The sequence below is a fragment of the Equus caballus genome, chromosome 13 (assembly GCF_041296265.1).
Source record: "Equus caballus isolate H_3958 breed thoroughbred chromosome 13, TB-T2T, whole genome shotgun sequence".
Classification (NCBI taxonomy): Eukaryota; Metazoa; Chordata; class Mammalia; order Perissodactyla; family Equidae; genus Equus; species Equus caballus.
In genome coordinates, this window is record NC_091696.1 from 45,258,153 (window position 1) to 45,274,533 (window position 16,381).

A 16,381-nucleotide genomic window follows, 5' to 3' on the forward strand; every position below is an offset into this window, starting at 1 on the left:
CCTACTACAGCTACACCCATCTAAGGACTCTATCTGTGGTTCTAAGATATATGATAAGTCTCTTCCTTATAGCCAGTGGGAAAGCAACATGTTCCCAGGCCTGTGCAACTTCCAGGAAACGTCTGGCTTTCTTTTCAATGGTTCTTTCTCCAGTCTCCTGTAGTTTCATCCTCTGCATGTATAGATCTGTATCTAGCCGATGATTCAAGGGGTTCCCTCTGCAGATCTTCAGAGCTGTATCTTTATACAATTTCCTCTCTTCATTGTCCTGCCTCACAAATTCTAGCCAACTTAGACTGCCCCATCTCTGCTCTAAATGCAGTCAGACCACTAGGCTGTTGGGCTCCTCCTGGCCCTGCTCTTCTACCTGGGAAACGCCTCCAGGCAGCAGGCTGGCACAATGGTAGGGGGCATTTGTTTGCCATCTCCAAGAAATCATAGTCTTGTGCTCTCTGTTGAACAGTGTCTGAACACAATTCTTTTTCTTTTTTAGGCTGGTTTTCTAGTTGTTTACAGCAAAAGAACAATTCCTGTAGCAGTTAATACTTCAGGCAGAAGGAGACATTTTCTACATATTCATTTTCATTTTGTGAGTCAACTGTTTTGCATGTACATTTTTAAACACAGATTTAATTCAATAATTTTTCCCATTATCAAATTTATCAATAAGAGATTCTGACAATAGCCATTATTTCTAAGTTCGATAAAGAAAAACAAATGTTCAGATCTCAATTTTATCAAGAATATTTTATTCTCCTTATCCGTCTTTGGCCTCTCACAAAACTTACAAACTTTATTTTATCTATATTTTTTCCTACTAGTAATACTCATCACATGGATGTGGGACTGATAGCTATATTTACTTTGTTGCTTAACTACAAGAAAACCACAAGCAATTCTTCATATGTTTATTATACTAGTCAAAATCTCTTATCAATCTCAAAATTCTTCATTTAGTATTTCTGTATTTCTAATATTTCTTAATATTTTGACTTGCTGCTCTAGTTCATCAAATATGCTTTTATTTAGGAGTCTAAGAATCTAAGCAGAAAGACTTTAAACAGCAGAGTGAAAGTTCTGGCAATCTCACTGGGCTGAGGAGGTAAGGGTTAAGACCTGAGACCCACCAAGGTGGAGGGGCCCTGGTGAACACTCCAAGCTTTCAGCTGGAATTCATGGAAGGCTGTGTCTTAAGAGCCAAATAGCTGGAGGTAGAAGGAGACTTACCAAAATAACAGCAAGCCTCAATTTATGCCATTCCCTGAGTAGATGAGGCCATTAGGCCCTACTCTATCTGGCCGAGGAGAGAATACACTTTGCCTATAGGGAGATGATATCATTTAGAGCCTCACCAATTTTTCAGAAATTATCAAGCAGGCCAACAGATAGAAACACCAGAAACTGACCAAAAACCAAAAGAAGCAGCTTAGATGATCCAGATACTGGCGTTACAAAACAAGGGCGTTACCAAAATCTGATTAATAGCTTAAAGAATACTAAGGAAAGATGGAGAAAATAGTTAAAATCAGATGGAACATTCAGCAGAAAAGCAGAATCTATGAAAAAAAGACTACACTGAAATTAAGAGGAGTCAGTTCACATAAAGACACTATTAGGGAAGCGGAGAGAAGTGAAGAGGAAAAAAATATTTATAGTAAATATATCTAACAAAAAACTTGAGAAAAGACAGGTAACTCAAAAGCAAAACATGCAAAAGTCTTAGAGAAACTTCACAAAAGAAGATACGCAAGTGGCTAACAAACATAAAAGTGTGCTTAACTTCATTACTAGAAGTAAATACAAATTCAAACCAATACGTAATGCTATAAACATACCAGCATGGCTAAAATGAAAAAAGCAGATAATGTCAAGTATTGACGTGGATATTCAGCAACAAAAACCTCATGTACTTTCAGTGGGAGTATAAGTTGGTACAATTTCTTTGGTAAAGTGGTAGTATCCATTAATCCTGAAAAATACACATATCCTATAACCTACCAATTCTATTTCCAGGCAAATGCCCAACAGAAATGTACATATGTACATTTACCAAAAGACATGTAAAGAATGTTCATAGCAGCACCATTCATAATTTCCCCAATCTGCAAGCAACCCAGATGCCAATTAACAGTTGTGAATGGGTAAACTGTGGTATATTCATATGATGGACATCATTTGGCAATGCGAATGAACAAATTATTGCTGCTAAGCCAACAGCAAGGATGAATCTCACAACGCATAATATTGGGCAAAAGAAGCAAGCCACCAAAGAGTTCAGTGAGTATGATTCCATTCATATAAATGTTAAGAGCAAAGAGAAACAACTTATGGTGTTGCTATTAATGCTTATCCTGAAAAATTCATTATAAATCTGCAAACTAAAGATTGGAATTTCATGAGCATTTAACGATATGTAACTTTCCACTGACTGCTACGAATGATGGCTCTTTTTTTTAATGCACCATGTGTGTGAGGAAAACTGAGGACAGTGATGATTTCCATGGTCATCTGGATGCACATAACATATGTTTCTACTTGCATTTTACCTTGGAGAAGAATTTCTGTGTCTAAAATTAGTAATTAAAATTCTGCAGTAATATTATAATGTAGTAGTTTAAGAACATGGGTTCTGGAGCCAAAGCCTGGCTCTGCCATTTACTAGCTGAGTGTTTGGGGCAAGAAACTCCACAGTTTCCTCATCTGTAAAAGAGGAATAAGTTTATTATTAAGATTATATGAATGTTAATAATGAGTAGGAAGGAGCATATGAAAATTAGTAGGAAATTTCTTAAAATACTGTGGCTGGTAACTGTTTCTTTCTCCTTTGTATTTTTCTCAACACTTCTTTGCATGAAATTCAACGTAAGACTTATTTTTTAGAAAATATTAATGTTTCATTCAATCAACACTAGTGAAGTGGTCGGTTCCTGGGTGCCTTAGACCTTGAGGCTTACTTTTCATCTTCAGAAATGACTACACATAAAGCCATTTTCTTCCTATTTAAGCAAGTTCCTTCTTCATTAAGTATGTGTTCTGGTTCATAAACCTTCCTTCTATGAGCTTCCTCAGCTCAGCTGTTACTGCCTTTCCCGTTTCCTTCACATTCTAAAAGGAAAAATGCTTAAACTTCTAAATCCAACCATTACTATAAACACAGAAAGTCAGTAGTGGCACTGATTCCTTCGGCACTTGGGATATCAGAATAAACAATTATAAAACCTCCTGGCTTTCTCTAGAGTTACAATAATGGGGGAACAACGTGTTCCTTTTTCTTTTTTAAAAGTTCCTTTATTTCTTAACATTTTAAAAAATTTAAAAATAAATTATATGCATACAAAAGTACACAAATTGCTATGTAGAATAGCTATGGTGGAGCCCCCCACACTTGAACAATCTGAGAAGCTATATTAAAAAATTTTAAGTAAAGAAAGAAAAAATAAGAATATCTGTTTGAAGACATTAGAAAGCTGTGATGGAAGCCAGGACTTAAGGAACTAAGATCCCAGAGAGGAGGAAGGTATAGAGAAGTGGGCTAGATACTTGCCATTGATGCTCCTCTCAAGGCAACTAAGCCATTCAGGAATACTAAGAATCTAAGCAGAAAGTGGCTGAGATCATAGTGGATAACGTCATTTAAAGCATCTACAATCTTCAATACACAATGTCCAATATTCAAACAAAAAAATTAGTAGGTGTAATAAGAAACAGGACAAAGATCAAAAATAGCAAATAAAAACAGAGCTCAAAGTGACCTAGATGTAAGAGTCTTAAGAAATAGATAAGAAAATAACAGATTAAAATGTTCAGAATACATGGATGACAAGATGAAAAATTTCACCAGAGAACTTGAATCTATCTATAAAAAAGAATCCATTGGAAAGGGGAGAACTGAAAATTAAGCAAACTGAAATTAAGCACTCAATACACATGGGTTTACCAGCCACTTGGATCCAGCTGAAAAGATGATTAATAAACTGGAAAATATTACTAGAAAATATCCAGACAGAAGCATAGAGCACAAAAAATATAGAGTGTACAGAGAAGCATGTAATTGAAATAGAAGGGGAGAACAGACAGAATGGCACAGAAGCAACATCTGAAGAGATAATGGCCAAGAATTTTCCAATGATGATGAAAGACATCAAATCACAGATTCAAGGACTACAAGCACTAATCAGGACAAATTAAAAAACAACCAACCTCCACCCACAAAAAAACTAGCATCACATAGTATACTGATGAAAACCAAAGTAGAATATCTTAAAGCAGCTAGAGAAACACAGCCATTTTCTTCAAAGAAGCAACAATAAGAGTGATGTCTAACTTTTCAACAGAAATTATAGAAGTCAGAAGACAATGTAATGACATCTTGAAAGTGCTGAAAGAAAAAAACTGCTAACCTACAATTCCATACACATGTTAAAATATCCTTGAAAAATAAAGACAAGAGCCAGCCCTGATGGTCTAGAGGTTAAAGTCTCACCACTTTGGTGGCCCAGGTTTGGTTCCTGGTTGTGGAACCACACCACTCGTCTGTCAGTAGCCATGCTGTGGCAGCGCCTCACGTAGAAGAACTAGAAGGACTTACAACTAGAACATACAACTAAGTACTGGGGCTTTGGGGAGAAAAAAAGAAAAACAGGAAGATTGGCAACAGACGTTAGCTCAGGGCAAATCTTTCCCAGCAAAAGAATAAAAAAAAAGTAAAGACAAAATGAAGTTATTTCCAGACAAAAACTGACAGAATTTATCTTGAGCAGAACTAAAAAAAGAAACGATACATGGAGTTCTTCAGGCAGGAGAAAAATTATCCCAGATGGAAAGATGAAAATATAGGAAGAAATAAAGAGCAACAGAAGGGTAAATATGTAGGTAACTCTAAATGAATAATGACTGTACAAAATAGTGATATTACTTTGTGAGATTTAAAATAATGTAATTAAAATGCATGAAAACAGAAAAGATGGGGAGAGCAGTAAATAAAGTATTCCAAGGTCAAGCATTGCCTACAAAATGGTAAAAGTAGCAGTTTATATTAGACTCTAATATTAGAGTCAAGAATCCATATCATGACCTTTGGGATAATTTATAAAGGAATAATGAAAGATGTATAATTAACAAGGTAATGGGGAATGGAAAAAAGAAAGATTAATCCAAAAGAAGGCTAAAATTAAGAGACAGACTAACAGACAGACACAGATAGATAGGGGGAAAAGGACCAAAAAAATAGATGGGACAAATAGAAAACAAGTAATAAGATTATAGTTATGAACCCAAATATACCAGAAAGATTACATTAAACATAAACAATCTAAATTTTCTAATTACTAGATAATTTTCAAATTGGATTAAAAATAATGTTCAATTTAATAAATAATTATGAAGTTAGCACCCACATAGCCGTCAATGACATAAACACATTTGCAATGATCAGCACTTCAGAAGCTGATGTGCTTCTATAACGATCTCATCAATCTCCTCCATCAATAACATGTGTGGTATTAATTTCCATTATACTCTTTAGATCTCCCATCTAGCTTTGAATTCCTCAATAGTCTACTTTTTCCTCTGGCTATTTTTGAACTTCACTTGAATGAAATCATACTATTCTTTTGTGTCTGCTTTTCAACAATGTGTTTGTGGGAGTAACTCACACTGTTGCATGTGATGGTAGTTCCTTCATTTTCGTTAATGTACAGAATTCCACTGTATGGATTTACTGCAATTTATTTTTGTTTTCAACTGCAGATGGACAATTTTTTCCTTCCAGTTGTTGGCTATTATGGAAAAAGCTCCTAGTAAACATTCCTATACATATATCCTATTGCACATGTGTGCATGTCTCCAGCTAAGGTTTATATCAAGGGATGGGGCTGCTAGGTCGAAGAATATTCAGATCTTCAGTATTTCTTGATAATGCCAAATTTCTTCTGAAGTACTATACCAATTTACTCACCCAATAACATAATATTAAATAAAACCAATCTGCTTTATTTCAAAACCTCACCAATACCTGGTATTGTCAGATTGTACAGTGTTTTACTTTTCCTTACCTGATATGCAATGGTATCTCACTGTGGTTTTAATTTGCATTTCCCTGATTACTAAGGAAGATGAGCACCTTTCCATATGTTTACTGGCCATGTGGAATTCCTCTTTGGTGAAGCAGAAGTACAGTCTTTTGCCCAGTTTTCTTTTGTATTATCTGGCTTTTACTCATTAACTCGCTGAAGTTCTTTATATATATTCTGGGTACTAGCCCTCTACAGGTTATGAGTGCTGCGAGTATCTTCTCCCACTCAATGGCCTGTCGTCTCACTATCTTTACAGTGCCTTTTGAGAAAAGAAGTTTCTAATTTTAATGTGGTAAAATTGATCAATTTTTTCTTTTATGGCAAGGATATTTGTGTCTTAAGAAATCTCTCCTTATCTGAAGTTCATGAAGACATTCTATATTACCTTTTAAAAGCTTGATGATATTTCTTTAGATATTTAGTTCCGTAATCCACGATATTCATTTTTACATATAGCCTGACATAGAGATCCAATTTCTTTCATATTTCTCCCAACATGAATAGCAAATTAATAGTACCATTTACTAAAAGTCAATAATTTCTCAAATGATCTGCCATACAGTCTCCATCACATACCACAGATACATACGTGCACAGGTTTCTGGACTCTGTTACACTGCTCTATTTCTATAGCACTTGCCAATATCACAGTGTCCTAATTACTGCTGTGATGACCCGACTTCTGATGGCAAATTCCTTCCACTTGTTTCTCTACTTAAAGGATATCTTGCCCTCTTAATCTACTGCATTTAAAATCAGCTTGTCAAGGTCTATAAAATTACACACTGGGAAACTGACGGAAATTGTAGTCTATAAATTAATTTGAACAAAAGTGAAAACATTTTATGATACTGCAATGTCTAAACCATAAACATAGTATATTTCTCCATTGAATTTCTCCTTAATATTTCTCAAAGTTTTGTGATTTTCTTCAGAGTAATTACAGGCCTTGTTAAATGGATTCCTAGGTACTTGATATGTTTGGTGCTACTGTAATGGTATTATATCTTTTTAAAATTTTCATTTCCTAATTGTTTATATTTGGTATATAGGAATACAATTGATTTCTTACATATTGAAGTTTGGCAATCTTGCTAAACTCTTATGAATCCTAATAATTCATCTATAAGTTCCTCTGAATTTCCTACATACATACCCAAGCATCCAAGAACAGTAATAATATTGTTGCTTTTTTTGAATCCTTTGTATTTTTACTTTTCTTTCATTTTTTTGCATTTTTGCATTAGCCAACATATCCAGTATAATGTTAAAGTGGTGATAGCAGGCATCCTTCTGTTTTGCATCTCAAAGGGAATATTTCCAGTATTTCACCATCAAATTTGTTTTAGAGTTTTTGTAGATAGTCTTTATCAAATTGAGGAAGTTACCTCCTATTCCAAGTTTGCCAAGAATTTGTCTTTAATTATAAACAGGTATTTTATCAAAACCTACACCTACTGTGAGCTGATGATGATTCTTCTCCCGGCAAATTACATTAATTGATTTATGATTACTGAACCAACGCTGCAGCATTCCTGGGACAAACTCAATTTTTATAGATTGTTGAACTTGGTTTACTTGTATCGTGTTTAGCATGTCTGCATCTATTTCGTGAGTAAAAGTAGACTGTAATTTTCCATTTCTGTAAAATTTCTAAATTGATTTTAGTAAAGTATCAGAGTTATACTAGATATCTAGTCTCATAAAATGAACTGAAGAATATTCCCTCTTTTTTAATTCTTTGGAAGAATTTGTTTAAAATTGGTGTTGTTTCTTCCTTAAATGTTTTATAAAACTCACCCTTGAATCCACCCATCAGGGTCACATTACACATTTGTTACACGTGTTCTCACACTCACTATGGGCTCAGAGAGCTGCCTGAAACAGTTTCATAAATCATAGGTTCTTTCTTCATTATAGAGCATAAGGTGGATTGTGCATATCATAGATACAAGCCACTGATAAATTTGACATATTAGTCTATAAAATGCTATTTTAAGGGTATCTTCACTTTTTCACTTCCATTACCAGCATTTTCTTTTTCTTTTTTGCCACTTTAGGAGTTTCAGCACATGCATGAACAAGGGTTAACAACAAAGACAATGAAATTTGACTCTTGCCTTCACCAACTAAATAAATGCCTTCTTCACAGCAGCTTCCTGGCTCAAAGCTAAAATGAGGGCCTCAATGTCATGGAATATTAGGGTTTTTTCCAAAGAGTCAAAGCTGCATGTAAATTCTCAAATACCAAGAATTTACTGTAAATGGTGTAGATCTCTAAGGCTTCTCTTTGTTTTATAGCATCCTGGAGTATGCATAGTTATTTGGGGGAAAGAGTGTTGTTCTTCAAACAATAGCATCCTTTAATTCACTCATTTTTGGTTATATATTTTCCCTTTTCTAAAAGCTGAGGAATAATTAACATATAAAAGTAAAACCACATGACATTTTAAGGAGTGGACGTTAAGAACAGATAAATAATATTGTAAAGTTCCAAAACTGTTAGAATTGCCAGTGAAGAGAATTCATTAAAGTGTCCCCCTCCACCTTGAACATCAATCCAGGCCGAGAATCACCAAAAATCTTTCTTTGTTAAACTAAACTGCCTCTTCCCTGCCAGCCCCAAATCTTTTAGACTAGATTGGAGATTAGGTGTCCCCCCTGCTTTGGACAAGTAAGTTGACCTTTTCACTCTAATTTGAAGTTACCATAATACTTTCAACATGCAGGGAACTAATTAAAGGCACTTTTTTCCTAGTCTTTCTTACTTTCGTAGTCGTCTTCTTCTGGGTAATTTTTTTAAACCACTGTTTCACAGGGCGTTGACTTTCTCCATATGTAGAATTGGAAAACTACTGGAGCGATCCAGTTGATCACTCTAGTCACCATACCAAAGACAGAGAGCATCACAATGAAAAACCTCATCATCTAACCAAGTCAAAATTTTATCTAGTACTCTTAAAACAATATTGATAAAAGCTTTGGAGAGCCAATTCCATTCGTCCATAAAAGACAAACATAGTGTTCATATAAAGTTTTAACTATTCTATACTTAAGTGAGAAAAGGGTATATGTTCACAAGTATATATTTAGCTAAATAAATTTATGCATTTTTTTGTAGAAATGCCTACCTTTCAGAAACAGCCTCATCATGTTCCCGTGAGAAATTAATCTCTTCACTTGCTTCTTCTGAAGGATTAGAAGGCTTAGAGTCCACAGAGGTCTTTCTTTCATCTGGACTCTTAAGTGACACTGGATTCATATCCAAATTCATGATCTCTGCATTTGCAACCTATTAATTGGGTGAGGAAAAAGAAGTTGAGGAGAGGGTTACCAACTGTGTTCTTCGAGACAAAACTGATGATAGGTAAGATTTCACTTGAAAATGTTCTCAAAATTTTCTCGCACAAATATGGCAAAACATACATTAAATTATGTCTATTTCAATGGCTTATAACCATGATTGTAGTTTCTCTGCCAAAATGAATAAAAAAAATACTCGAAATAAAAATGATAGTACAAAGCAGCTTCTTAGTTTAGATGGAAAGAAGGAAAAACAAATACTTAAGCACTTAGATAACACTTTATTCCTATTAGACTAAGTTTTAGGAACTGTTAAACATTAGACCTTAACAAGGAGACTTTTTACTTTGTTATACTTTTAATGATGAGTGAAGACCAGAAATAAATCAAATTTTCAACTTACTCTTCCAGTCCTTGAGTTTTGTTTAATACTTGGAACTGAAACATTTAGCCCATGCTTTGGTTGAGAACTTGGAGTACTGAAAATACATTGTATATTAATCAATACCAAAGGATCAAGTGATTGCATAACACACGGGCTTTTCCGATAGATAGCATGAACAAAAATGCAGGTACACAAAGACAGAATTCTGAAATGTTATTATAGTAAGTGTATGTATTTTACATGTAGAAATAGGTTCAAACAACAATGGAAAACAATAGCAAAAAATATTTGGTATCTTTTCACTTCCAGGACAAAGTGGCATAGACCCATTTTTCCCTTCTTCTCCCTTCTAAGCACAACGAAATATCCCAGAAATAATTCAACAGATAATCATAAAGGTGGAAAGAAGAAGGCAGACCGCCTGGGGACCTCAGGATTGAGGAGCTACACCACAGTGAGTTCCCTGAGTTTTTTTATTCTCCATATATCCTGCACTGGGTGCCAGAAAGGCCAGGACCCATCTTTCATCCCAAACCTAGAGCAGGTGTGGCTAATCCCCCACTCCACATCTGCAGAGTCAGCGGTCAGATTCACTGTGGCAGTAGTGTCAGCTGGGTCCCTAACCTGACACCTGAGGTAGCAGTGGCCCTAATCAGCTGCAGGAGCAGTGTTAACAAAGCCCTGTGAGGAACCAATCCCCAGGACTCCACACCTGGAACAGCAGTGGACCAAATCCAGTGCAATGCCAGTGGGGCAACCACCCCCCAGCTGGGATGGCAGTGGGCATGGATGATTGAAGAATCAGCAATGTCCCTACTCCACGCTTGGGGCAGCGGCAGGCCCAATCCACTGCAGTGGCAGCAACTATTGGCCAACATTTCCTGAAGTTCCCACCCACAGCCCTGGGGAGCCCAGGCAGCACCTGCGGGCATTGAACAGGAGACCCAGTGGAGCCAGAGGAAGGAAGCCAACCAGAAAAGCCCGCAAGGGCTTTGGAAAGTAAGTTGTCATTAGAACTACAGCTCGCAAAAGGAGTCCAGGACCTGCACACTCAATCTACACACGGTAACTGCCTGCTGGAAGTAACAAACGCCTCATCTCTTCAAAGAGCCCTGTGTGTGAATGAGTACTGTCATCTTTTGACCCCTCCTAGGCACTAGAAGAAGGTTGTCCAGAAACACCATTGGCTCTCTCTCCAGAGCATGCTTTTCTGACAATGAACCTTCTAATTTTAAGATCTTTTGCAATCTGGATAGGCTCAGAATTTCCCAAGTCAAGTCATGGTTGCTTTTGTGTGTGTGTGTGTTTGTTTCTTTATTCAATAATAAAAGGCAAATTGGAATATCACTATTTTGGGGTGGTGTACGCTGCATGTCCTGGGAACGTTGGTTGCTCCAGTGGGTTAATATGGTAAAGGGTCTGGTTTCTATTTCTTAAGATTTGATTAACATTCTCCCTTTTTTTAAAATTTGAGTTCATGATAGTTTATACCACTGTGAAATTTCAGTTGTACATTATTTCTTGTCTGTCACCACACAGGTGCTCCCCTTCACCCTTTGTGCCCACCCCCTACTTCTCTTCCCCTGGTAACCACTGGACTGCTTTCTTTGTCCATGTGCTTGTTTATATCAAGTCATGGTTGCTTTTTGCTAAACAGTTCCTCCTTCAATTTCTCTCTTCCCTCCCACATTTCACTATAGGAAGCAAGAAACCTGGCCAAAACTTCAAACACTTTGTTCAAAAATCGCATCAGCCTAATAAAGATCTAAGTCATCACAAGTTCTGCTTTCTGTATCACTGTAGGACACAGTTCATCTAAGCCTCCTGCCACTAGGTAACAAGAATACCCCTTCCCCCAGTTTCTAATAACATATTCCTCATTTCCTTTTGAGTCCTCACCAACAGTGCTTTTAAAGGTCCCTATTTCTATCAACCGTCTGTTTAAGAAGATTTAGATATTCTCTTGGACTATATAGGTTTTCTCTAAGGTGTTCCTCATTTCCTTCTGAGCCCTCACTTGCAGTCTTCAATATCTCTATTTCTAAAAGTCTGCTTAAGGCAACCCAGGCTTTTAAATATCATGCTCCTCAATATCCTTCCAGCCTCTACCCATTACGCCATTCCAAATCCACTTCCACATTTTTAGGTATTTATTGCAGCAGCACCCCACATCTTCTGGTACCACATTCTGTATCAGTTGCCTGAGGTTGCTATTACAGTTACCATAAACTAGGTAGTTTGAAACAGAAATTTATTCTGTCACAGTCCTAGAGGCTGGAGGTCTGAAATCAGTTTGACTAAGCCGAGATCAAGCTATTGGCAGGGCTGCATCCCTTCTGGAGGCTTCAGGGGAGAATCTATTTCCTTTTTTCCAGCTTCTAGAAGCTACTAGCATTTCTTGGCTCATAGCCCCATCCTCCACCTTCACTGCAATCATTCCAACCTCTGCTTCCATTGTCCCATCTCCTTCTTCTGCCTTTGACCTTCTTGACTCCTTTTTGTAAGGACCCTGTGATTACATTGCGCCCACCAGGATCATCTCCCCATCTCAAAGCTTCTTTTATCAAGTAAAGTAACATATTTACAGGTTCTGGGGAATAGGTCATGGACATCTTTTGGAGGCTATTATTTACCACTATCAACCATGTTGGCACAATTAACACAAGTGACATTCATAGAACATTATACCCAATGTTCTTTTGTGTACATGGAATATTCAACAAGCAAAAGCATATCTTGGGCTATAAAATGTGTCAACTCTCAAGATTGAAATTTTACACAGTATGTTCTCTGACTAAATAAAATTAAATTAGATGTCAATAAAAACAAGATACCTAAAAAAGTCCCAAATGTTTGGAAATTAAACACATACATCCAAATAGTCCATGGGTCAAAGAACAATACTGCAAGGGAAACTGGAAATTATTTTGAACTTATGGAAAACAAAAATACAATATATCAAAGATTATATTATAATCTTTGCACTAAGAAGTGTAATAATCTAAACACTGAGAAGGTGCTTAGAAAACACAGTGCTCAGAAGTAAATTTATAGCTTTAAATGTTTTCTAGTAGAAAAGAATGTTCAAAATTAACACTCTTGGGCTGGCCTGGTGGCACAGTGGTTAAGTGCGCATGTTCTGCTTCGGCAGCCTGGGCTTTGCTGGTTCAGATCCCAGGTGTGGCCATGGAACTGTTTGGTAAGCCATGCTGTGGCAGGCATCCCACATATAAAGTAGAGGAAGATGGGCACAGATGATAGCTCAGGGCCAGTATTCCTCAGCAAAAAGAGGAGGATTGGCAGCAGTTAGCTCAGGGCTAATCGTCCTCAAAAAAAATTTAAAAAAATTAATGCTCTTTCTCTTAAGAAGCTGGAACAAAAGAACAAATTATATCCAAAGTAAGTAAAAGGAGGGAAATAATAAAAAATCAGAAATCAATATAAAAAATACAATAGAAAATTACTAAGATTTTAAAAACCCTAGCAAGACTGATCAAGAAAAAAAGAAAACACAGATTACCAGAAGTCTATCTCAGAAATGGAGTATATCACTACAGATCTACAAATATTAAAAGGACAAAAGCATTTTATCAATAACTTCATGCCAATAAATTCAACAACTTAGATAAAAATGAACAAATCTTTGAAAAGATAACTTACAAAACTGATACAGGATGAAACAGAAAAATCTAAATTGCCTTATACCTATCAAAGAATTTAATTTTCAAAAAAGTCTTCCTACAAAGAAAAAGCTCCTTGCCCAGACAGTTTGCAGAGGTGGATTCTATTAAACATTTAAGGAGGTAATAACAATTGTACACAAACTTTCAGAAAACGGGAGAGAAGCTTCCCAATTCATTTATTGAAGCTCGCATAAACATGACACCAAAGCAAATCAAGACACGACAAGAAACAAATTCCGTGAATGTATACTGAAGATTACACTTAAATTTTATATAAAAAATATCAAGATACTAAACTCTAATGATATCCAAGCTGAAATATCTTGGAAGTGTACATTGCAAAGAGTTATTTTGATAGAAAAGATATTACTACTTATGAATGTACCAAATATAAAGATGGCTCAGGAGATAAACAGACTGACAGATACACGACAAAAATAAATACATTAAAATAGTAAAGGTAGAATTTAGGTGCTGAGTGTACAAGTGTTCACGGTAAAATTCTTTCAACTTTGCTGCATGTTTGAAACTTTTCATCATGACACAATGGTGGGGAGGCAATCACAAACCACCTCGTTAGTCACTTTATGAAAGAAATACAGGTGGCATTTATTTTTGGTTATGTAGGGGTGTCCTCTCCAGAGATAGAGTCAAGGGGACATTCTAAGTATAAATTCACTGTCTTTTAATAAGCCTCTGTCTTAGTTTGGAAATGTATTCATTTTTTACAATCCAACTACTTATCATGTGGGTAAACTAAATTATTAAAACGCCTATGTGTTTATACCAACCTTACAGGCTATATTACTGGATAGCACGTTTGTTTCTAAACAAATCCTTTGAGATGACAATACTGCTCTAATACGTCTTTGAAGTTTTGCTATTTTCGCCTAGAAGAAAAAGAGAAAAACAAATAAATATGAAACCAGAGTACTAAAAGATATATCATATAGAGACGGAGGGAAAATTATTCGCAAAGTAGTTTTGTGAGACTTAGGCATCTACCCAAATAAATAAGAAATTCTTATATAAGCCAATGATCTAAATCACATTTGATGCTAGTATGACCTTCAAAGAACGGAAGATAACATCAAACTTCCAACTGGTCCAAAAGAAAACTGTTGGTAGAAACACTAATCAGTAAGTAACCCTAGAAGAGTAAAACAAAAAAACCCCAAAAAGCTTGAAACAGGTTGTCCAAGCTCTAATACAGAATATATTTTGAATTAAAAGAAACTGCCTATGTATTAAGTTTGTCAATTGACACAGAATGGCTGATATTTCTAAAAGTATTTCTCAAAGGCCAATATTGCTGAGATGGAATAAATTTCATTCTCTATTGTATAGTACATCAGGCTTATGACCAGGGATCAGATTTGGGTCTGCCTTTGTTTTCCTTTCCTAACATGTAAAATATCATTAAATCCTACTTTTTAAGAAGACTCAAATGAAATCAAATGAAATTAGAAACTTACGAAGAGTGCATCAGCTATTGCTTCATGTTTATTCCTGCACTGTGTCTTCCCAATTCGTTCAGTCAATTCTTTCAGTCTGTTATCAAATAGTTTGTAATTTATACTACAGATCTCCTGTCGAATCAACTGTTTGACCTAGAATTTTAAAATAAAAACCAAAACACCCCATGTTTCAAATTTAAAAGCAACTTTATTTTCTACTTCTTAAAAATAGCTTTGCTCTTTTCTGGATTTATTGTAACCAATAAAATATACTTTATTTATATTTTTATGTTCACATTTATATTACTGTACCAGCAAGTTTTGTAAAGTTGGATATTAAATTCAGCAGAACACACCTAATATTTAAATATACAAAGGTTAGAAATTAAATTTATTCTCCTAGTGCTAATTTTAGTTTCCTATAGTTTCAGTGGAATTCCATAATACATATTAAAGGAATAGTAAAAGCCTATGTCCTATTTATATTTTTTAATGACCATAACTCAAACCTAGTATTCCATAAAAAGCAACTCCACTTATCTGAAAACCAGAGCCTAATGAAAATGGTTGGTCTGTAGTAGATATGGAACAAATTACGAAAGTTTGAGCCTTGACTCTGCCATTAACAAGCTGTAGGACTTTTGGGAGTCACAACATCTCTGAGCTTCATTTCCCTCATCCACAAATGGACTGAATGAGTGATGCTCATAGGATTTTTATAAGAACATAAAAAGATAACATGTGAAAGAGTTCCAAAAAATGGAAAACACTGAATTGATATGAAAGAAATACATATGCAAGATAATCTCCTTTACTCACATAGTTTTTTGGGGGTTTTTTGAGGAAGATTAGCCCTGAGCTAACATCTGCTGCCAATCCTCCTCTTTTTGCTGAGGAAGACTGGCCCTGAGCTGACATCCATGCTCATCGTCCTCTACTTTATGTGTGGGACACCTGCCACAGCATGGCTTGACAAGTGGTGCCATGTCCACACCTGGGATCCGAACCCCAGGCCACTGAAGCGTAATGTGCGAACTTCACCGCTGCACCACCAGGCTGGCCCCTCACATAGTTTTTTTACGGGGTGACTTTTTTATTGTTAAAATTGAAAGAAGCCAGGGACAATTATGTAGTGACTAATGCTGTCTGGCTTAATGCAGGCTATTCCAACAGATCGAAGTAGCTATCACATAAAACATTAATGTATTTCATTATCTGCTGTTTTTAGAAAACAGCTGGCCTATTTGCAGAGAGCACAATTAATCTAAATGCCCACTGATATGAACAGCTCTGCTGAGCCATACATTCAGAAACAGCCACTGTGGATTTCTGCTCAATGTGTATCCTCCTGTAAGCAACTTTTATAACAGAGTAGGTAGTCTCTTAGTAACAAAACCTTTCATGATACATTTAAGGTATTTACTAGTAAAATTTATATCTTTCCCCTAATATCTTGCTTCTTGGTGCTCAACACTGGAA

The 16,381-nt window shown here is 35.9% G+C and overlaps 1 protein-coding gene and 2 long non-coding RNA genes across 15 annotated transcripts in view; 2 read left to right on the forward strand and 1 right to left on the reverse strand.

The window, feature by feature from the left end:
- ATF7IP2 (activating transcription factor 7 interacting protein 2) overlaps nt 1-16,381 on the reverse strand; it is a 57,292-nt gene that overhangs the window by 17,599 nt on the left and 23,312 nt on the right. For 8 of the 13 annotated variants that reach the window (XM_023616329.2, XM_023616332.2, XM_070231039.1 and 5 more), the window contains 3 exons: nt 14,921-15,055; nt 14,237-14,335; nt 9,206-9,366 (listed from right to left, as the gene is read on the reverse strand). In XM_023616329.2, coding sequence (XP_023472097.2) covers nt 9,206-9,366; nt 14,237-14,335; nt 14,921-15,055 — 395 coding nt within the window. The remainder of the gene's footprint in view (nt 1-9,205; nt 9,367-14,236; nt 14,336-14,920; nt 15,056-16,381) is intronic. The other 5 variants (XM_070231040.1, XM_070231037.1, XM_070231041.1 and 2 more) reach the window with 1 other exon arrangement.
- Nucleotides 2,141-7,761, forward strand: LOC138917026 (uncharacterized). Its single transcript, XR_011424353.1, has 2 exons — nt 2,141-2,277; nt 7,508-7,761. It is a non-coding gene; the product is annotated as an uncharacterized lncRNA (long non-coding RNA).
- Nucleotides 9,303-11,109, forward strand: LOC138917025 (uncharacterized). Its single transcript, XR_011424352.1, has 2 exons — nt 9,303-9,441; nt 10,072-11,109. It is a non-coding gene; the product is annotated as an uncharacterized lncRNA (long non-coding RNA).